This window comes from Manihot esculenta, chromosome 3, assembly GCF_001659605.2.
Source record: "Manihot esculenta cultivar AM560-2 chromosome 3, M.esculenta_v8, whole genome shotgun sequence".
NCBI classification, from domain to species: Eukaryota; Viridiplantae; Streptophyta; class Magnoliopsida; order Malpighiales; family Euphorbiaceae; genus Manihot; species Manihot esculenta.
In genome coordinates this window covers 205,830-228,918 of record NC_035163.2, presented here as the reverse complement: position 1 = coordinate 228,918, position 23,089 = coordinate 205,830, and the positions used below count along the sequence as shown (strand labels likewise).

The 23,089-nt window shown below is 33.0% G+C and overlaps 2 protein-coding genes across 15 annotated transcripts; one reads left to right on the top strand and one right to left on the bottom strand.

Moving 5' to 3' along the window:
* The first annotated feature begins 2,187 nt into the window (after window positions 1-2,187).
* Window positions 2,188-18,655, top strand: LOC110610882 (L-arabinokinase). Of its 14 annotated transcripts, none has more exons than XM_043955309.1 (28): window positions 2,191-2,637; window positions 2,852-3,020; window positions 3,182-3,265; window positions 3,408-3,484; window positions 3,960-4,026; window positions 9,119-9,176; window positions 9,306-9,373; window positions 9,456-9,518; window positions 9,642-9,695; window positions 9,807-9,909; window positions 9,987-10,096; window positions 10,206-10,325; window positions 10,437-10,493; window positions 11,572-11,744; window positions 11,837-12,005; window positions 12,250-12,333; window positions 12,601-12,726; window positions 13,022-13,152; window positions 13,226-13,307; window positions 15,171-15,258; window positions 15,912-15,955; window positions 16,055-16,150; window positions 16,232-16,308; window positions 16,602-16,802; window positions 16,908-17,073; window positions 17,265-17,336; window positions 17,809-18,012; window positions 18,228-18,655. In XM_043955309.1, the coding sequence occupies exons 1-28, from the start codon at window positions 2,594-2,596 to the stop codon at window positions 18,339-18,341; spliced, it is 2,901 nt and encodes a 966-aa protein (XP_043811244.1). In that variant the 5' UTR covers window positions 2,191-2,593; the 3' UTR covers window positions 18,342-18,655. The 14 variants fall into 14 exon arrangements, 13 of the variants coding, with proteins under 13 accessions (XP_043811246.1, XP_043811244.1, XP_043811242.1 ...); XM_043955307.1 differs by having other exon boundaries at window positions 2,844-3,020; window positions 18,234-18,655; XM_043955308.1 differs by having other exon boundaries at window positions 2,193-2,637; window positions 2,844-3,020; window positions 9,119-9,140.
* A 1,443-nt stretch (window positions 18,656-20,098) lies between these two features.
* LOC110611461 (AIG2-like protein D) lies at window positions 20,099-21,959 on the bottom strand. Its single transcript, XM_021751827.2, has 5 exons — window positions 21,700-21,959; window positions 21,486-21,558; window positions 21,306-21,398; window positions 21,103-21,186; window positions 20,099-20,549 (listed from the first exon to the last, which is right to left on the bottom strand). The coding sequence occupies exons 1-5, from the start codon at window positions 21,846-21,848 to the stop codon at window positions 20,406-20,408; spliced, it is 543 nt and encodes a 180-aa protein (XP_021607519.1). The 5' UTR covers window positions 21,849-21,959; the 3' UTR covers window positions 20,099-20,405.
* Between the last annotated feature and the right edge of the window lie 1,130 nt (window positions 21,960-23,089).

Genomic DNA, 23,089 nt, shown 5'->3' with positions numbered 1-23,089 from the left:
GAATTACTGCTCGAAATTTAATTTCCAAAGGAGAAAGGCAGAAACCAATCAAAATGATAATTTTTTTTTTTTAAAAAAAAAAAAGGCATTTTAAAGAATAAGAAGATGTATCAACCTCATAAAAACAATCCGCTAAAAGAAGAGAAAAAAATCATAGCGAATAAGAGTGAGAGTATGAGAAGATTGATGTAGGGAGCTGCATTCATCTCTATGGCACAGATAACCATCCAAAGAGCCAAACTCCAGCCCCATATTTTCAAACTCCATCTACACAGAAATCAATTCGCGCCCTACCCATGTGATTATGCTGTATAATCATGGATGCGGAGGCGCAGCCTGCTAAAACCCTAACTCTTGAGTGTTGTTGATGATGGAGAACAATTTATAGGCAAAATCGCGAAGCCCTTTGTCGTAAAATAATAATAATAATAAAATGAAATTTCTTTTTTGGCCCTCCTAAATTATCAACTCACGTTTATCGGTTGATATCTCAAGTTTTATTTTTATAATATTTTTAGTTTTTAATATATATATATTTATATTGTTTTTTTTCCCTTACGAGCAATGTTGATGGGCACCTCTATTTGTAGTTTTTGAAATTTGTTAAATTTAGTAGAAAATTTGCATCAAAATTCTTCACATTCAATAAAAAATTTTATTTTGATTTGAAAGAAAATTTTTATTAAATTGTAATTTTTTTTATATATTAAATGTTATAATTTTATTTATTATTAGTTTTAGCTAATTTGAGTAGTATGATATGGATGGGATGTAAACGATCAGATTTGGATTTTAAAAAATTTAAATTTAACTTATTAAAATATTTTTAAATTTTTATAGATTTAATTTGGTGATAAATGTATTTGAGTGACCTCAATTTTACTCTTTTAATTTTTAATTCAAAAATATTTTTAAATTTTAGTGTTATTTTAAATTCAAATAAAATATAAATTTATTTGGTTCATTTAAAAAATTAATTTAGACGAGTCAATAATAAATTAATTTAGATAAGTTAATTTTTTTATTAAATTTAATCTCGAATAATTTATTAATAATTTAATTTATTTATAAATATATTGAGTTTTAATTTAAAATTAATAAATTTAAATAAATAATTTTAACTAAATAAATATATGAGTTAGCTTGTAAATTTATAAAAAAATAAAATTTTAAATCTCAAAAATATAAATATATGTAACTCTAACTGTATAATTAAACTATATAAATATGAATTTTAAAAAAATTTGCTTTGGACATTACCATTCAATTGGATAAGGAGACCGGTAAATACTAGAGCTTCCAAGTTAGCTAAAACTTCATTTCATTTTGCTCAAATTAGAGTTTGGAATTGTATTCCCCTTATCTCCTATGAGTATTTTAAAGTTTTCATGTTTTTGTTAAAAAAGAAAAATTAGATCTAACTCATAAAAATTTATACAGAATTTAAGTTTGAAATTTAGATCTAACTCATAAAAATTTATACATGATTTAAACTTAGTTTTATCATGACAATAATTTCAAATTCCTTAATGAAAATATTATGAGTTTGTTTGACTGCCAATTTATGAATTAGAAAAATGATAAATTTTAAGTGAAATTCAAATTAAATTTATTTAAAAATAAATTGAATTTATCAAATTTTCATTAAATTAAATTTTAAATATTTTATTAACAGTTTAATTTATATACACGATTAGAAATAGGGTAGAGATTACAATTTATCCAAACTTGCCAATTGCCATGCTATGACCCAAACTCAACCGATTTTCTCTAGGTCGGTTTTATTTGGATTTTGTATGAGCGAAGATGGAGTGACATTCTCCTATTTGAAATATCATAATCCTCCCAATAATGATTTTATTATTATTTTTAAGTACATAAATATTATAATTTTTAATAAAATATATATGTACATCATTGATATTATGTTTAAAATTGATAATTTATTTTTTTTATAAAAAAATTATAGTTTACATTGATTAATTTATATTTTATTTGAAGGTATTTAACTTTTTCAAGTATTTTTTAATTAAAAAAAGAGTAATATGTTAACTTTATAATTGCTAAAATTATGTTTCGTAAAAGAAATGTATTTGTCAAGAAGTTTAGGCACTGTGAGTGAAATTTACACTCTCTCGGTGATGTGTGTTGGAAAGTCTGAACTACAACGGCCTAACAAACTCATCTAAGAAGATAACAAGTAAAGCACAACTTAGCTATGATAGAATGGATTTCGTTGTTGAATATATCTATTTTTTTATCTGTTACAATTCAATTGCTTTACACTTGGATAACAAATCTCACCAGAATGGAATGGATAAGGACAATGCCATTACAACAATATCTTATCCAAAAATTTTAATTTCTTAAGAATAATGCTTCAATTGACCTTCATCTTTTGATGATTGCATTGGAAAATTTGGTGGCAAATAGCAGAATTAAACAAACAGAAGTCCAATATACTAGAGCATCTTCACTCCCAAACAAAACCCACTCCCCCATATCAGTGTAGCGAATTCAAACTCACTAGTGCCAACAATGAGAGTTGAAGACAGTCGAGGAGCTTCCAGGAATCACCTAGTCTTCGCTTATTATGTCACTGGCCATGGTTTCGGCCATGCCACTCGTGTTATCGAGGTCTCTTCTCCCATTTTCTCACAGCAATGTTATTGTCATTATAGCAAATAATAACATTTTTTTTAGCATCCTTCCCCTCATTATAACAATCTTGTATTTGATTAAATTACTGGGTTTCTCTGTTTTTGATCGATGTAGATCTATAGCTGCATTATGTGCATTTAACTTTATATGATAATTACATGATACCTAAATGCCATGGATAGGTCGTCAGGAACTTGATTCTTGCTGGGCATGATGTGCACGTGGTCACCGGTGCACCTGACTTTGTGTTCACTTCCGAGGTACAGTCCCCTCGGCTCTTCATCCGCAAGGTGCTGTTGGACTGCGGAGCAGTTCAGACAGACGCATTGACAGTGGATCGTCTTGCTTCATTAGAGAAGGTATATCAATCTCCTAAGGCTGTGATTGTTTTATGCTATGTGGAATTTTACTTTTGTCATTTGGCAAAGCTTAACTGGATTTATTAATGGCTTATTTGTTATTTGCTTTATAATACTTTTGGGGGTTCCTGCTTTTTCCCGTTTCTCATGGGATGTGGTAGTATTCAGAGACAGCTGTTAAACCACGGGACTCTATTTTAGCAACAGAAACAAAGTGGCTTCGTTCCATCAAAGCTGATCTAGTGGTATTTGAATTCATCTTTTCTTTTTCATTCATATGATTCAACCTGTGATGCAATCTGTAATGCAATGCTTATTACCAATTTAATCTTAAATAATGAAAATGGCATCAATTGTCGGCACTTCTATGTGTTCATACAACAATAGGTGTCAGATGTTGTACCAGTTGCATGCCGTGCGGCAGCTGATGCTGGAATTCGATCTGTTTGCGTCACCAACTTTAGGTAAGTTGTTGTTACGAGTTTTCTTTTTCCTAGAGCACTCTGTCTCCTTATCAATAATTTTGTCCATAATTTCCTTCGCAACTGTTATGTAACTGAAAGCTTGTTATGGGATATTTTTTTTTTTTTTACCACAACACTTTTTTTTTAAAATTTTAAGAACAAAAAAGCAATTGTGAAATAGAATTGTGCGAACACACTTCTCTTTAGTTTTGCTTCTGTATTATTATTGAATCCAATGGATAAAAATGTTACATTGCTTTACTCATATATAATTTTATTTAGAAGTGTTTTGTCTTCCAAAATTCAAAGCTACACCATAACCGGTAAGAGCTTTTACTCCTTGAATGGACTGGCATGGAGTTTGGGTTTTGTGGTGACCCAGGCGTAAATTCTTTATCTGCCTTTCTTGATGTCAGCCAAGTTACTAAAAACTATTCTAGAATCTGTTCTGTCTCTGGCTTGTTTGCTGTTGCAGTTGGGACTTCATCTATGCAGAGTATGTGATGGCTGCTGGATACCATCATCGTTCTATACTGTGGCAGGTTATCTATATCCTCTTACTATGGATGTTACACTTTTCTGGTTGGTGTAATTCTTGCTAATTTCTAAGCATAATTTCATGAGTCAACTGTTTCAGTGATGCTATGGAATTGAAGCAAATGTCCAATTGAAAGCCATTTGATCATATAAGAAACATGAAATGCTTCATCTAGTTGTTTTCCATGCCATGTATATAGCAAATGTTACAATTATTTGTATGAGGAATAAGCATGGCTTATATGAAACTTGATGCGACTGTATTGGTCCTTAAACCTTTGCTGTTTTTCAGTTTGTTATAAGTTATAGAAAGTAAATATGTTAATATAGGAAGTAAATATTGATAGATGGGTTAGTTGCTTAATCTTAGGGATTGTATAATCATAGACTTGATTTTCCTTCCTATTTAGATACCCTCTCTCATGTATAAATAGATTGTAATCTCTATTGTGAAACAAAACAAATATTATCCTTCTACATGGTATCAAAGTCTTTCTCGTAGAGATTTAATTTTTCTCTCCCGTCAAAGTTTTTTTTAAGAAAAAAAAAAAAATTTTTTTTTTTGGAGACTTAGGTCTCTGTTTATTTGGGTTACCCATAACGGGTAATATTTGGATCTCACCATCGCTGGAGTCGCCACATCGTTCCCTTGTCAGATCTGAGGTTTATTTGCCGTTCGGGTTTTGGGGGAGGTGTTTTTATCGGTACTGTTCATCGGACTGTTCACGGGTACTGTTCACGAGTACTGTTCATCGACACTGTTCACGAGTACTGTTCACGAGTACTGTTCACGTGGTACTGTTTACGTGGTACTGTTCATCGGTACTGTTTACGTGGTACTGTTCACGCCGGGTACTGTTTTCTGATTCTGTGTTTCTTTTGTTGCTGTCGTTTTGGGTTTGTTGTCATGGTTGAAGTGAAAACCACCACCGTAACTGATGTGATTCCTATGATGACTAAAATCACGGAACACAAATTGAATGGATCTTCCAATCAAGGAATTTTGATATCTGCAGATGAGTATGCACAATTCGTCCAATACCAGGCATCTCTAAAATCCTCTAATTCCTCCTCTATCACTGCAATTGCCGAGTCAGGTAACTCTACTACATGTCTTGTGTCTTCATCCTCAAAATGGGTTATTGATTCTGGTGCTACCGATCATATGTCAGGTAATTCTACCCTTTTGTCCAATCTTGAGTCTCGTACATCGCCTTCTTATGTTACTCTTGCTGATGGCACTAAATCTTCTGTCATTGGTTCTGGTCATGTCAACTTAACCCCTTCTCTTTCTGTATCCTCTGTGTTATGTCTCCCTAAGTTCGCATTTAATTTGCTTTCCGTTAGTAAACTCACTCGTGCATTGAATTGTTGTGTCTCATTCTTTCCTGATCACTGTGTTTTTCAGGATCTTTCGACGAAGCAGATTATTGGTAGAGGGAGTGAGTCAGAGGGTATTTACGTCTTGGATCAGCAACTACCTCGATCTCCTCGATCTCTGGTATGCTCCACGCGTTTAACACCTTTTGATGTTCATTGTCGTTTGGGGCATCCTTCTCTCTCAGTTTTAAAGAAGTTATATCCACAGTTTCATTCTTTGTCTACTCTAGATTGTGAGTCTTGTCAATTTGCCAAACATCATCGTTTACCTACACTGCCTCGAGTCAATAAACGGGCTTCGTCCCCCTTTGAGTTAGTACATTCAGATGTTTGGGGTCCTTGTCCTGTTGTGTCTAAGTCTGGCTTTAAGTATTTTGTTACTTTTGTTGATGATTTCTCTCGTACTACTTGGTTATTTTTAATGAAGAGTCGTTCAGAATTATTTTCTGTTTTTTGTGCATTTTATGCTGAAATCCAAACCCAATTCAATACTTCCATCCGTATATTGCAAAGTGATAATGCTAAAGAGTATCTCTCTGGGGAATTTCAATCTTATTTGTTACAAAAAGGGATTCTTCATCAGTCATCTTGTGTTGCCACTCCTTCACAAAATGGAGTTGCTGAAAGAAAAAATCGACATCTTCTTGAAGTAGCCAGAGCTCTCTTATTCCAAATGAAGGTACCTAAATGTTTTTGGGCTGATGCTGTATCCACTGCTTGTTTTTTGATCAATCGCATGCCTTCCTCCATCCTTCATGGTGATATCCCTTATAACATTTTGTTTCCCACTAAATCTTTGTTTCCTATTGAGCCACGTATGTTTGGTTGTACATGTTTTGTTCGTGATGTTCGTCCACAGGTTACTAAATTGGATCCTAAATCACTCAAATGTGTCTTCCTTGGCTACTCTCGACGTCCGAAAGGGTATCGTTGTTTTTCTCCTGATCTGAATCGGTATCTTGTGTCTGCGGATGTAAGATTCTTTGAGTCCACTCCATTTTTTCCGCCATCATCTGTTTATAACCCCGAGGGGGAGGAAGATGACCTCTTGTTATACACTGTTCGCTCTTTGTCTCCTCAAACTACTCCTACACCTTTCGCTCATGTGCCAGGTCGCCCTCCCATCTTTCATGTGTATTCCAGACGCTTAGAGGACTCTGACTCCGTTCCGCTACCTGCTTCTTCGTCGACAGATCCTGCTCCCACTGATCCTTCACCGTCTGATTTGGATTTGCCCATTGCTCTTCGCAAAGGTAAACGTACTTGCACTTATCCTATTTCATCTTGTGTCTCTTATGATCAATTATCCTCCTCTTCTCGTTGTTTTGTCACTGCTGTAGATTCTATTTCAATTCCCAAAACTGTTATTGAGGCTTTGTCTCATCCTGGTTGGCGTGCTGCAATGGAAGAGGAAATGATGGCCCTTGACACTAATGGTACTTGGGAGTTGATGTCCTTGCCCCCAGGAAAGCGGGCTATTGGGTGCAAATGGGTGTTTGCAGTAAAAGTAAACCCTGATGGATCTATTGCTCGCCTCAAGGCCCGTTTAGTGGCCAAAGGTTATGCACAAACTTATGGAGTTGACTATTCTGATACATTCTCTCCAGTTGCCAAGCTCGCATCTGTCCGATTGTTTATTTCCTTGGCGGCTACTCATGATTGGCCCTTGCATCAATTGGATATTAAAAATGCTTTTCTTCATGGTGATCTTCAGGAGGAGGTTTATATTGAGCAACCACCTGGTTTTGTTGCTCAGGGGGAGTCAGGTAAGGTTTGTAGACTTCGAAAATCCCTTTATGGCTTGAAACAGAGTCCTCGAGCATGGTTTGGCAGGTTTAGTGAGGTGGTCCAACAGTTTGGAATGAAGATGAGTAAGTGTGATCACTCAGTGTTTTATAGAAATTCTGATAGTGGAGTAATTCTGCTTGTAGTATATGTGGATGATATCGTTATTACAGGAAGTGACATTGCTGGCATCACATCCCTAAAAGAATTTCTTAAAACACAGTTTCATACAAAGGATTTGGGTTCCTTGAAATATTTCTTGGGAATTGAAGTTATGCGGTGTAAGAAAGGCATCTTCTTATCTCAAAGAAAATATGTTCTTGATTTGTTGGCAGAAACAGGAAAATTGGGTGCTAAGCCTTGTAGTACCCCAATGACCCCTAACCTTCAACTTACCACAGAAGACAGTGAGCCATTTGCAGATCCTGGAAGGTACAGAAGATTAGTTGGTAAGCTGAATTATTTGACTGTGACTCGTCCTGATATTGCATATTCAGTGAGTGTGGTAAGTCAGTTTATGTCCTCTCCTACTGTTGCCCAGTGGGATGCTCTGGGACAGATTCTTTGTTACCTTAAAGGGGCCCCAGGACGAGGCCTATTCTATGGTAACCATGGGCACTCAAATATTGAATGCTTTTCTGATGCTGATTGGGCAGGCTCGAAAGTTGATAGGAGGTCAACTACTGGGTATTGTGTTTTTGTGGGAGGTAACTTGGTCTCATGGAAAAGTAAGAAGCAAAATGTGGTCTCCCGTTCTAGTGCTGAATCTGAATATCGAGCCATGGCACAAGCCGTTTGTGAAATCTTGTGGGTACGTCAACTGTTGGAAGAAGTTGGGTTTTCAAATTCGGTGCCTGCTAAGTTGTGGTGTGATAATCAAGCAGCTATCCACATTGCCTCCAATCCAGTATTTCACGAGAGGACCAAACACATCGAGATTGATTGTCATTTTGTTCGTGAAAAGGTTCAACAAAAGATAATATCAACAGAACATATCCGAACTGGAGAACAATTAGGAGATATTTTCACTAAAGCTCTAAATGGGACTCGAGTCGATTATATATGTAACAAGTTGGGCATGATTAACATTTATGATCCAACTTGAGGGGGAGTGTTATAAGTTATAGAAAGTAAATATGTTAATATAGGAAGTAAATATTGATAGATGGGTTAGTTGCTTAATCTTAGGGATTGTATAATCATAGACTTGATTTTCCTTCCTATTTAGATACCCTCTCTCATGTATAAATAGATTGTAATCTCTATTGTGAAACAAAACAAATATTATCCTTCTACACAGTTCAAGTCTTCCTCTTGGTATGGAACTTGTAACGGGGGCTCAGTTCTGGTTCGAGTCTAAACCAAAGCCAAACAATTTAGTTTCGATTCTTGGTACTTGAAACAATTTATGCAATTTTTTAATGAAAAGTTTAAGTTCTAAAGTTGATATACATTTAGTTACTTTTTAACTATATAATCTTAAATTATGGGGTGCATATCTAGTAAATTATCATAAATTATAATAATGTACTTATAATTAAGAATAATAAAATAATTTAATATATTTATAATTAAAGTTAATAAGAAAGCTAGTAGAATAAAAGATAATAATTTGTATATTGTCTACAATTATAATAATTGTAATGTACATATATTACAATCTTAATGCACTTAATATATAAGTACAATTTGGTACGGTTTGGAACTATAAGGACTATGCACACCCCTAATTTGTTAATGTGATTGATTTGCAACTACACTAAATATATCAGTAAGAGTTCATGCATGTGGCAAAGCATTACAAGTGCTTGAAATTGAAACTGTTTTCTCTTATGAACTTCAATATTTGCTTTGTTGCTTAGTAGTTTCTTTTGGTGAGTGATGTGCAACCCTGCTAAAATTGGTTATGCTGTCTGTTCAAAACTGCCACAGATAGCAGAGGATTATTCTCACTGTGAGTTCTTAATCCGCCTCCTGGGATATTGCCCCAGTATGTTTGATATCACAGAGTCTCAAAATTGGAGGATCTTTTGTATTCTCTTTTCATTTCCACATTTGGCGCTGGAAGTATTTGTGGGTTGGCATACAGTTGTTAATTTGATGTTTTCACTCTTTGCAGTGCCTGCTTTCCGTGATGTTATTGATGTATCTCTTGTTGTTAGGAGGCTGCACAAAACCCGCAAGGAGGTTTGGATTTGGTGTACTTTTGAAACCACTCTGTTTTTGACATCTATTCAATCTTGATGTACTTCTATATTTCTTACTGTAGGTGAGAAAGGAACTTGGCATTGGTGATGATGTGAACCTACTTATCCTTAATTTTGGTGGACAGGTGAGAATAATAAATCACTTGCTAGATTAGAATCTGATGAATATTGATATTGTAATTTTTGTTCATCGCTCAGGTAGTTCAATTCCTTCTATTTTTAATTCCCAGCTTTTGTCTGTTATGCAGCCATCTGGCTGGAAGTTGAAGGAATATTACCTGCCTTCTGGTTGGCTATGCTTGGTAGCTTTTGCAGCATAATATTTACATCTTTTTTTTTTTTTTTTGAACTAAATTCACTTTCACAATGTACAATGAAGAATTTGTTAATGCCATGTATGTTATTTAATCCAGGTTTGTGGCGCTTCTGACAGCCAGGAGCTTCTACCGAATTTCATAAAGCTTGCAAAAGATGCATATACACCTGATCTGATTGCAGCATCTGACTGCATGCTGGGTCCGTATGAAAATTTTGAGCATTTTGACTAAGTTAAATGGTTAGAAAGTAAAACTAATGGGATTTGACTATTTCAGGAAAAATAGGATATGGTACTTGCAGTGAGGCCCTTGCATACAAGTTACCATTTATCTTTGTACGAAGAGATTATTTCAATGAAGAACCCTTTTTGAGAAATATGCTCGAGGTGCAATTAATTGCTTGATTCTGCAATCATAGTCTTTTTTCTTTTCTGTTACATTTCTCTCTTCCTAGTCACATGGTTCTGATACAGACGAGATGTTATTTTAAAACAGTATTTTCAGAGTGGGGTTGAGATGATTAGGAGAGATTTACTTGCTGGTCATTGGAAACCTTACCTTGAACATGCAGTTAGTTTGAAACCATGTTATGAAGGTGGCATAAATGGTGGTGAGGTGTCATCTTCTTTTCTTGGGTTCCATGATTGTCCAAAGTTTCTGTTTCTTGTATGTCTTGCAAGTTTCAACTCATGTTTGAGATCATTTTCTCTTCTATTTTGTATGTAGTTGGCTGCTCATATATTACAGGAGACAGCTATTGGGAAATACTATGCTTCTGATAAGGTAACTATTTTTTACCTTCACAAGTCATAAGGTTAATCAAGTTGATATCAGCTCACTGATGCTAGTTTTAATTCCTGTGTCAAAACTGTGGTGAATAGAAATTTTGATGTCAAAGGTTTTAGTCCTATTGTCACATTTCATCCAAACTTTTTTCCAGTATTTGTGCATTGTCGGTAGAAAGAAGCCAAGCCTATACATTCCCTCTATTATTTCACAAGTAGTGTGACCGATAGTGATTTCCTTGGAGTACATTAATAACTATTTCTCAATGGTTATTACACTATATCTTCCATCACTAGAACTTTTGCTCTTGGTTCAGTTTGCCATGAAAAAGAAAATTGCATATGTATCTGAAGTATTGAAAAGTGGTTGCAATTTAAAATAAGAGGAAATTCCGTCAAATCATATGTTAGGGAATCCTATTGCTACTCTATGTAGGATCATCCCATCTTGAAAATTGTAGATTATCATTTTTATGTTAAGTATTTATTATAAGAAAAAGAAGGAAAGGAATGAAAAGAAGGAAAACAACTAAAATGGCTATATCATTACTCAATTTCCAACTTCTCTTACATAATGTGTGGAGCATATTTATAATGAAAAATTACCAAAATATAGATCCTTAAATTTAGAAAGACGAATTCCTTACATTATGAGTAGTCTTTTTAATTTAATATAATCTCATTGATTCTAACATTTCTGTTGTTAACACAACGCTCTATCTTCCCACTATGCCACTTAATCACTTATCCTTGTGATACCTTCAAAAGTTTTAGGCAGCGATTATTTTCTTTGGAGTTTCCAATACTTTTTGAGATATTGTAAATATGCCTTGATTCTTCTATCATCTTGTCCCTTCTTGTTATTATATCAAACATGTTTTGAGTATGACTGTAGGTAAAAAGATACTGCCGAAGTTTGGAACTTGTCCTGGTGATATACAATAAATCCCGCAGATAACTTGTCAAACATAACAAAAAAATTTCAAAAACTAAACAAACTTTTGGATGTCCATAAATGTCATTATGTTGACTAACTATTCCATGCATCTTTTCGTTTTTGCATTGCTAAATTTTAGTTAAGTGGAGCAAGGAGATTGCGAGATGCTATAGTCCTTGGGTATCAATTACAAAGGGTGGATGGACGAGATATCTGCATCCCAGAATGGTATGCGAATGCTGAAAATGAACTTAACAAGTCTACCAGATCACCAGTTGCCCAAAAAAATGAGGATGGACCACCAAGAAGCACGTGAGTTTCGTCATTCTCTGTACAGCCAGTCTTCAATTTGATGATAGATCTGTATTCATGCTTTGTTAACATGTTTCTGTCGCTTCTTTTAGCTGGACTGGAGATTTTGAGATTCTGCATGGAGATCTTCAAGGTCTTTCAGATACCACGAGTTTCTTAAATAGTTTATTAGAGCTAGATTCTGCATATGACTCTGGAAAGAATACTGAGAAGCTCCAGATGTGGGAGCATAAGGCTGCTGCAGGACTCTTTAATTGGGAGGTTTTTTTTTTTCATCTGAACCAGAAGCTGTTGCTTGTTAATTTATTTTATCTTTGCACTTGGAAGCAATTATGCACAAGGATATACATTACAAATACCTTCAATATGAGTTCTTTCTATTGCAATTTAGCAAATTAAAGTTCTTTTCTTGCCTTCTATTGGTTTTTTATTGTGGACTAGTGTTTAATTGCTGATTCAAAAATTTTTGAATTGGTGTTGATGTTGCTACCCTTTTTTTGTGTAGGAAGATATCTTTGCGACAAGAGCACCTGGCAGGCTGGATGTGATGGGAGGGATTGCAGATTATTCCGGAAGCCTTGTCTTGCAGGTTAGGTTTAATTTATCTTATTGATAAGGTTGCAATTTTAAAGAAACTTTGCAGCTTGTCTTTTTCAAATTACTTGTAGACAATTTGTGAACTCCTTTCATCATATGTAGTTCTACTGAGTTGATGGCTTTCATGCTTTCTCTTTGAAGTGGATTTTAATTGACCAGTCCCCCTTCCCCCCAATACCCCACACCACCCCCCCCCCCCAAAAAAAAAAAAAAAAAAAAAAAAACATTGGGGTGTACTCCATGGTTGTCTCTCTCATAGATGCCTATAAGAGAAGCTTGCCATGTTGCTGTTCAAAGGATTCATCCAAGCAAAAACAGGCTTTGGAAACATGCTGAGGCTCGGCAAAATGCAAAAGGACAAGGGGCCACTCCTGTTCTGCAAATAGTAAGTAATTTGAATTTTTTTGCTGTTTTAATTCCATAGACACTACCACCTACCCATTCCCTTTGTCAATTTGAAAGTAATTGCTATGATTCATTCTTATCATTTCCACTTGAAGTTAATGAATAAAACTGATGTAATAGTTGATATTTCACCTAGGATTAGGATATTTGGCTAAAATGTCAGGGGTGTGTCTGCTCATTGTCTAGTACCTAACATAAACAAAAAGAAGGATAGACAAAGAGGTGTAAATATGCATCTTAATGTTGATAGAGATTGAGACTTCGATTTCTCTCAGGTATCCTATGGTTCAGAATTAAGCAATCGGGGCCCAACTTTTGACATGGATTTATCTGATTTTATGGAGGGGAACCAGCCAATATCATATGAGAAGGCAAGGAAATATTTTGCTCAAGACCCATCACAAAAGTAGGCCACTGTTCCTTTTTTATTTTGTGTTCTACTCTTGCTTCATATTTTACTTATATGGTTTCTTCTTTAGGTGGGCAGCTTATGTTGCAGGGTCAATTCTTGTTTTGATGACAGAACGAGGTGTGCGCTTTGAGGATAGCATTAACATGCTGGTACAGATAGCATTTTTTCCTTCTTTAAAATATGTTCATGAGTTTTTACTTCAGGGAAATCCTTTTTCAATTGCAGCTAAATATGCTAATTGTTTACATTACTTCGCAACTACCTTAAGTGTAGTTTACATGAAAATATGTATGATTTTAGGTTTTCTTTTTCTTCTCTCTTGGTACTGGTACTGAAATATATTATATTAATTTTCTTTTTCTTCTCTCTTGGTACTGGTACTGAAATATATTATATTAATTCATTACGGAATCTTTTATATATACTATTCCTATGAAACAATTCACTCCCAAACTTTAATAGACAGTGATCAAAATAATATATGGCTCTGCAGCTTTTGAATGTGATATGCAAATTGGATCAATATATACTATTTCTGTAATAAATTTCAAATAGCTGAATAAATTTTGTAAAGAAAATAAAGACATGTTAGAGGCATACTGAAGACCAAATGCTTAAGGAGAAACATTAGGTTTGTTCGTTAATTTCTTTTTCATCTTGGTAGTGGTGCTACTAACAGAAGGCTTTTTTTTTTTTAATTTTTTTTTTTTTGAGAGAAAGCTAAAACTTCATTATCTAGCAATATCTGCATGAACAGTCGGATACTAAGAAGTCAGGGATCACATCCCAAACAGTAAAAGAATCACAACTAAGAAAATTTAGCAAGTCAATGAGCAACATTATTGGCATTTCTACCAACCCAGGAAAGAGAGTAATCCACTCCCTTGGAGAACAACCAGTACAGTCCTATATGACACCTCCAAACTCAGCTACATCCACATCATCAACATGCATGGCTTTCACAACCTTGAGTGGATCCATCTCAATCTCTAAATCAGAGGGAAAGTGATTTAATAACTAGGAGAGGGTCTTATGCAAGCCAAGCGCTTCAAAAATTTTAAGTTATGAAACAAGATACTCTCCTTGTGTTAACGAGTGTGGCTGCAGTTTTCTTGTTTTAGAAATGGTTTGAATTCAATGAAAATGGTAGAATCAGGTTCATCTTAGTGAAAATGGGGTTTTCTTGTGTTACATTCAGATGTGCTATGGATGTGGAAAGATAGACGGCCAACTACATATTTACGCATCTGTGCTATTTCAAATCAGTCCATTAAACAGTTGAACTAAAATTATAACCTATTAAATACCTAAACTTGTACAAGTCATAACAGTTAAATACAAATAACTGATGATTTCTTAAAGGAAATAAAAAATAGTTCAACTTATTAATAATTGTGCTCAAAATTTTATTGATTGGACTCTAAATTTTCATAAAATAATAAAATTACTCTTATCTAACTTTATCAATTGTATAAATTTATCTACTTTATCAATTTATTGATGAGACTCTGAATTGTGTTCAATTGTTACGATTTGTATGGGTTTAGGTGTATGTAAGTACATATTCAGCCTAAAAGATATGTAATTGGAATTTTGAAAAAAATTGACATTGGTATTTAGATATGACCGATATGATAACTGAGTTAACAAAAGAGGAATATGACTGCCAAAACATAGGAGCACACATGTATATGATCACAGTTTGGTAATCCTCTTATAGACATAGTTCCCAGCAATGGTGTTGAGTATGCTTTTCCTTTTCTACCTTACTCATAACTTGCAGAAATTCTGTGACAAAGCAACAGTTGCAGGAGGTTGCATAGGTTGATCACACATTTTATTGTTTAGATGTTTTTTCCTATCATATCTGTACAATAATATTCTGTCAGGGTATCCTGTCACCTGCTTTCACATGCAACATGTCCCTTTTCTTTAATTAATCATCTCCACAGTCAGGAGTTTAATGGCTGTATTCAGGGTACAGCTGATGCTTCTTATGTACAAAAATGCAGGTTTCTTCTGCAGTACCAGAAGGCAAAGGTGTATCTTCTTCTGCCTCTGTGGAGGTTGCTAGCATGTCTGCTGTGGCTGCTGCGCACGGTAATTGTTATTCTAATTTACATATGCAGTTCACCTTTTTTTTTAAGAAAAAAAAAAAAAAAACTATTGTAGCATGAAGCATTAACCAATATATTGCTATATGGTTGTTATTTCTTATTAATAACAGGAGGCCCTTTTGTAAGTTAAACTGAAGCATTTGAGTTTTAGAACAGAAGATTATTATGAGAAAAATATATTGTGATGGTTGCCATTGATTGAAGATCTTAGCTTTTTCAATATGGACTTCTAAATAGATAATGTTTGTTGTCAGTGATAATAAGGTTTTGCCACATTGGAAGCTTGCCAATGGTTGAACATCTTGAATTGACGTCAAATGACAAATTATTGTCATTTTTAATCAGAAATACGGATTTTGCAAGCTAATATTGAAATCAACCATAACTTACATGTGAATTTGTTTTTAGAAAAATGATGTTAGATCTATGCTTGTGACTTCAGATCGAATTTTTTCAATTTATGGAGAATAACTCCTCTGAATTTCAAGGCAATCATAGTTTTAGTGGAAAATTAATTTTTTTATGAATGTACCATTTTTAATATGGTCTTGGGTGCTTGGAAATTCATGTATATATCATTTATATTTGTGTGTGGTGAAGAAATTACGGACTTCAATCATCTTGTATGCTTTGCAGGATTAAACATCAGCCCAAGAGATATAGCATTGCTTTGCCAGAAGGCGGAGAGACACAGCCTTCTAATTGATATTATTCACTATTAACTCTTTAAAGTTATACAAATTATGTAGCTGATGAAATTCCTATGAACTGCTATGTAGGTGGAGAATCACATTGTTGGAGCTCCATGTGGTGTGATGGACCAGATGACTTCAGCATATGGTGAAGCCAACAAACTTCTTGCAATGGTGTGCCAGGTATGAGATATTAGTGCGACTCAATATTCCTCTACTGAAGTTGCTGTAAAGGTTGAGAGATAATATTGTGTTTTTGTGCAGCCTGCAGAAGTAATTGGTCTTGTGGAAATTCCTGGACATATTCGATTCTGGGGAATTGGTTCAGGGATAAGACACAGGTAGTTGATCTTTTTATATGTTTGTTCCATTTCCTTTATAACATATGATATCCTATTAAAATACCTTTTGCCAGACTGATATTGCATAGATTTCACTGGAGTGTCCTTTTAATGTTTTTTGTTTAATGCAACCATGGCCAATAATCATTGCAGATATTATAAGTTTTTTCCGATCACCATTCTAGTCATCTTCTCCAATCTTTGCATGTTACATAATCCTTTCTAACAAAGAAGTACTCTCACTTTCTCTTAGCTTTTCCAGCTCTTAATTAGTTATTATTCTGCTTTGGCAGTGTTGGTGGTGCAGACTATGGATCTGTAAGAATTGGTGCCTTCATGGGTCGACAGATGATAAAGTCAGTGGCATCTGCTATGTTGTCTAGGTCATTGCCCAGAGCTAATGGATCAATGCTCGATGAATTGGAGGACTACGGTGCTGAACTACTAAAACATGAGTCGTCCTTAGATTATTTATGCAACTTGACACCACATAGGTAAGGCCCATTGGTGGGTGGAATAATGGTAAACAAGGTAGTAAGCTGCACAAGGTGTGGGATAGTTTGTTAAATTCTAAAGATAATATTTATCTAATTTTACAGATATGAAGCTCTTTATGCTAAAATGCTTCCTGAATCCATTGTTGGTGAGGCATTTTTGGAGAAGTATACTGATCATAATGATCCTGTAACAGTAATTGATCCGAAGCAAACTTATGTGGTGAGAGCTCCTGCTAGACATCCTATCTATGAAAACTTCCGTGTCAAGGTCAGTACCAATGGATTAATATTATCAACTGTTATATATTTTTGTGACAACAATAATAAAAAACTAATCTTAATTCCAAACTATTTTGGATTTCTTTTTCAATGGTTATACACTGAGAATTTTGAACAACTCTGGATATGCTTTATAAGGTTCTGCTCTATCTGAAATCTTCTTTTGGTACTTGATAATAGGCTTTCAAAGCATTGCTATCATCTGCAACTTCAGATGATCAACTTACTGCTCTTGGAGAATTGTTGTATCAGGTAAATACTAAGTTTTGGCTTCAGTGGATTGCTGGAGTCTGTCGAATGATAGAGATATACGGTTTTATTCAATTGTTTAAATGATTCAGTGATTTGGAAGTAAGAACTAAATTGTTTTGACAAATACTTTACAATTGCTTTTCATGCGGGAGAAACTATACATTTGAACCATGTGCATTCCCCTTTTCTTTATAGGAATGAGTGTTAATTGATAGATCCATTGTAACCATTATTGTTGAGGGTTATAAAAGAATTCTTGGTGGATCTTGTTACGGTTTGCCAGGGGAATATATGATTATTACATTCTCATCTCGCTTAAGTCTTGGTTGAATTTAATATGGTAACATTCTTTTTTTCTAATTGTTGGAGAAAAAAAAATAGTACTGTAGTTAATGATGATGCTGATGTATGCTTTAGGCTTAACTATAAAGAAGTGCAAGTGAAATGTAGCTGTCGTACAAATTTGTTGCAGTGTCACTACAGCTACAGTGCTTGTGGACTTGGTACTGAAGGGACGGACAGGCTTGTGGGCTTGGTACAAGAAAAGCAACATAGTAAACCCTCAAAATCTGAAGATAGGACATTGTATGGAGCAAAAATTACTGGTGGGGGCTCTGGCGGAACAGTTTGTGTGATTGGTAGGAACTCTCTGAAGAGCAGCCAACAAATTTTTGAGGTAAGTCCTTTTGATATCCGTCTCTTTCTCTCTCTCTCTCTCTCTATCTCCCTGTCTCTTGTCTAATTTATTGGCGGGGATAACTTTTAGTGACCCAGGCTTCCTTTATGGATTGATTATGTTCTTAGTTTGTTAGTGATAGCAATTCATAAGTTCCTGTAGAGTTGTTGGTTAGTACAGGGATTTGATGTATTTGGGGTTTTGGATATTTCGAGATTCAGCAAAAGTACAAAGGCGCAACTGGCTATTTGCCATTTATTTTTGAGGGCTCATCGCCAGGGGCAGCAAAGTTCGGTAACCTGAGAATTCGCCGGCGCTTCTCTTTTTAAACTAAATTAATTGTCCTAATAATATTACATGTGATTTTTTTTTGCCAACAGCATATTTATAGGAAGTGTCTAGAACTAAAACAAAGGAAAATAAAATGATTGTTGTTTAATTGTAGAGAAAAGTATCATAAATGTATTTACATTTTTGGTTGTGATTCCAAAATAATTGGAGATTAGGGTGTGAACAAACAATTCAAAGTGCCTCCATTTAAGGACTTACTTTTCTACCCTATTCTACAACAAGGGTTGGATCGGAGTTTTTATCAATTTGGTGCTGAAAGAAAAAGATTTTCACAATTTAGATTTTAAAACAACTTAATTGTTTGACCGCCACTATTCCTGGCGTGTGCCAGATTTTTTTTTTTTTTTTGTTAATATGTAATGCCACATTGTGTTTTTTGTTTTAATTATTAATATATTATAATAATATATTTATATTATATTAATTTAATAATATTATTTACATTTTATTTTTTATTATAATAAATTTTCATAATTTTAATATATTTTATTATTAATATTTAAATAAAAAATTATTGGTACTATATATTTTATAATCATTCAGTTATAAATTTATTAATATGTAGTTATTATATTTTATATACTTTATTATTTTTAACATATAGGAGTACTGTAAAAGTTATATTTTCCTATTAAATGTGTATAAAATTATTGGAGTGTCTATAATTCATCAAGTATAAATAAATAAATTAATTAATCTAATCATACTTAATTTATTTATTTTTTTTATAAATTATAAATAATTCAATGATTTCTTACACATCTAATTACAATATAATTTTATTTTATAACTCTAAATATTAATATATTAATATATTTTATTATTAATATTTAAATTAAAAATATTGTTGATATTATATAATTTTAATATTATAAAATTATTTGACGTGTGCGGCATGTAAATTTAATTTTTATAATTTTTAATATTTGTATTAATTAATTAATTTGTTTATTTCACTTTAACCAATTATATACAATTCAATAATTTAGCCCTAGCCAGTTTCTTTGATTATCAATTTTATATATTAAAAATAATAAAATATAATAATTATATATTAATAAATTTATTAATGATATTTTTTTGAATAAATATAACTGATATTTTTTAATTACAGTATTATTATAATAATATATTAACAACAATAAAATGTATTATTCTAAAAAATTATATTATAAATAATATTATAAATAATATTATAAATAATATTATTGAATTAATATAATATAAATTTATTATTATAATATATTAATAATTAAAAAAAGTGACGCGATGGTGTTTGACCGCCCAAATCAATAATTTTTTTGCTCCCACCCTAAATAATATATTTTTTTTCTTTTAACACTAAATTGATAAAAAGCCCGATTGAATCGGCTTGAGCATAGTATAATTTCAAAGGCTATGAATCCGAAACTGGACTGAAAGGCCTCCCCATTTAAATTTGTCTCGATTTTGATTTCTGGTTTACTCGAATTTCATGTCTAATTATTTAGCAGTGAGGGTCAATTAATGACTCGATACTGAATCAATCAAAATGGCAAGGTCTATTTTCAATTCGATTCACACACGTTTTAAGTTTAACTCCAATTTTGATAGATTCCTAACAGATTTCAGTCCACGCCGGGTTCAGGATACGAAGCGTCCTTAAACGTTGTCCATTTTCACCTGAAACTCCCACGTTTTGATGAAATATTGCTCGCTCGAGCAAGTTCTGTGGACATTCTTAACTCATAAGAAAAGCACAAAGATTTCAGAGAGATTTTATTCGCACATAGCAACTGGTACAGATCATCTAAGATGCAAATTCTCGTGAAAGGGGCAATCTCTGCCTTCTTGCCCACCAAAAAAATTGAAAAACAGAATGATGAAATGCATTGCAGGGACATTATGAGCTTCCTAAAGATGGGAAAGGCTCACAATGTAAATCAACGATTGAATGACAGTTCTGAAATGCTGCTTAAAAAAAATACATATGATCTGCAGTTTACATATAAATATAATATCATCCTACTTAGAATAGCCAATGTAGCATGTAATTTTTTTTTCTAAGGCATGGAGGATCTGTTGTTGTCCTGCTGAAAGAAGGATTCATAAGTGGCTACTCTAGGCTTTGATTCAGGCAGCTCCAGTTCTTCCATAAAACCAGCAGTCATCTTGAGAAAATCATTCATATGTGCTATTTTCCATTCCTTTTGATAAATACACCAGACGAGAGGAGAGCATTAAGCAAAGGAGAAAAAAATTTAACAAAATAAAAATGTCATATTTGGAGATGCAAGAAAAAATTTAAAACCTAACTAGAAAAACAAAATTTCTAGGTAGAAGGGTTCAAAGTCCAGACGATCGGACTATAAGAACACATGATGAGAAGGAATGTAATATTGTATAACTGTAGCTACCAACAAGATATGTAATATTTAATGCAGAAAGGAGATGAATGGCATTAAAAATATCCATACAGCCACTTTCAACTAGTTTGGAAATAAGGCTTAGTTGTTGCAGTAGGCTTAATTGTTGTAGTAGCTAGCAACAAGGCTTCATCTAAAAATCACTAATAGTTCATTTCATCCAACACAGATGCAGGAAAATTTGGCATTGTAAGTTCGATTGACTAACAGGAAGCTAGTTTGGTCCACAAGAAAGCTCTGACACAGCCAAAATTCACTCTTACAACATTCAGCTTGGAATTTGTTAGCATGTGCAGCACGCGTTTGACACATTAAAAGGAGTTGGAATCTTTACCTCGAAATCCCACTCTCCAAACAAGTTGGGATCATTTTTGTTTTCCCAAACATAAGTATGTGCTTGCAATCTGTGAGAACCATCCTACAAAACAGCATTGGAGCAAGTGAGTATGTGCTTCAAATGGCAAAGTCAATTGGAAGAACAAAATTGAAAAGGGTACATGTAAATTGAAGTGATGAAACTAATAAGAGCAGATATACCATCAAGGAAACGTCAACAGTAGTCCTTTCATACTCAACGTCCTCGAACGTATCTAAAATATCCAATTCAAGATCAGTGATGCCAAAGAGGACCTGCAACCCAATTTGAAATGAAAAAATTAAGGCGAATCGAAATTAAAAGAATTTGAGATATATATACAAAAGAGAAAGAAAAAGCACCCTGCCGGTAACTTGCTTGTTGTGGACTGGAAGAATGGCTGGATAAACTCGCCCTTTTATGCTGAACCTGTGACTGCAAAATATTCATTGAATAACAAAACAGTACAAAAAGAAGATCCGAAGAATAAGAAGAATTTGATTGAATCGAAACCGGATGCTAAGGGAATCGCGAAAAATATAAATGAAAAGCGAAAAATAGAGAGAAGAAACAGACTAGCCGCTGAGAATGGCGGAGGAGGATTGAGGGACGCGTTTGAGCAAGACTCGAACGACGTCGTCAGCTAGAAGGCTTCCATACACGAAAACTCTGTGAGCCTCACTGCTACCACTCACTCCCGCGACCGCTAGTGAGGAAGAACTCATCGTTTCCTATTTTGACTTCTCTCTCTCTCTCTCTATAACAATTACAAATAGCACCCAGATGATCAAATCAAACGGCTTCACTAACGAAACACGCTACATTATTTCACCCACAATAACGACCACCCGAATCTTCAGTTTATAAAAATATATAACCAGATTTAGAAAAACAAAAACTATAACTAATATAATTAAATTAGTAAATTTTTAATATGTTATTTTATCCTTTAGGTGGAGAGATTGAAGGAGTGTATTGTTAAATTATTCTTAAAATACTAAAACTGATCCTTTGAAACCAAACTTCTAATTTTGTAATAAAATATTTAAATATTAGAGGCTAAAAACTTGATGTATGTCTTGTTATAAAATTAAGGAAAATTATAACCAAAATAAAAATACAAGATAAAAAAATAAAATAAAATAAAATTTAAAATAATATATTTTACATGTAGCCTTCTATTTATAGATTCTTTAACTACAAATATACATTTATATAAGATAATTAAATTACAAAATTATACCACTTAAATCTTTTGTTGTTATAGACATCCACATAATGGTAATATTCATACCATGTATATATTTAATATAATTTTCACCTATTGATAGATTTATTTTAATATTTCATATATTTTAAATTTTTATGGTAATTTATTTTAATATCTCTTATTAAGTATTTAATCTAATACATCTTTCTACCTCCAAATTTTACAAAAATATTATCATTAACACTCTAAACTTTACAAACGTTTTATAACATGTCTTCTAACCATCTAATAGTGGAATTCAGATAACCATGAATTTTTTTAGTATTCTTAAACTAATTTAAATTTAAAAAACATATTATTTGAATATAAAAAATCCAAAATGAATTTAATTACAAAATTTTCATATATTATACAATTATTTATTATTATTATTATATCATTAAATATTAATATTAAATTTAAACAATAATTTATAACTTATGCATATATCGTAAACACATGTAATTCATACTTTATATGAGGTTGGAAAAGTTATATTAATTCCATTTTAGTAGAGTTTAAATGCACCTTTTACGTTTTCAAACGTTAAAATAGGTTACTTTTAAAAATATTTTTTAATAAAATTAAATTTTAAAAATAAAAATATTAATTCTAAACATAAAGAGATAAATTCATTAATTATACTATATTTTAAAAATTAAAAAATAATTTTACCTTAAAAATATTTTAATAATGAAATAATATGTGAAAAGAGTA

Bases quoted from the DNA above. Each gene is read 5' to 3' on its own strand.
- LOC110610882 (XM_043955306.1), top strand. From the start codon at position 2,539: ATGAGAGTTGAAGACAGTCGAGGAGCTTCCAGGAATCACCTAGTCTTC. The intron at 2,638-2,843 runs GTCTCTTCTCCC...TGCCATGGATAG, and splicing joins ATGCCACTCGTGTTATCGAG to GTCGTCAGGAACTTGATTCT. The intron at 18,013-18,227 runs GTAAGTCCTTTT...GGATATTTCGAG, and splicing joins GCAGCCAACAAATTTTTGAG to ATTCAGCAAAAGTACAAAGG.
- LOC110611461 (XM_021751827.2), bottom strand. From the start codon at position 21,848: ATGAGTTCTTCCTCACTAGCGGTCGCGGGAGTGAGTGGTAGCAGTGAG. The intron at 21,399-21,485 runs GTGCTTTTTCTT...ATTGGGTTGCAG, and splicing joins ACAAGCAAGTTACCGGCAGG to GTCCTCTTTGGCATCACTGA. The intron at 20,550-21,102 runs GTAAAGATTCCA...ATTTATCAAAAG, and splicing joins TTGGAGAGTGGGATTTCGAG to GAATGGAAAATAGCACATAT.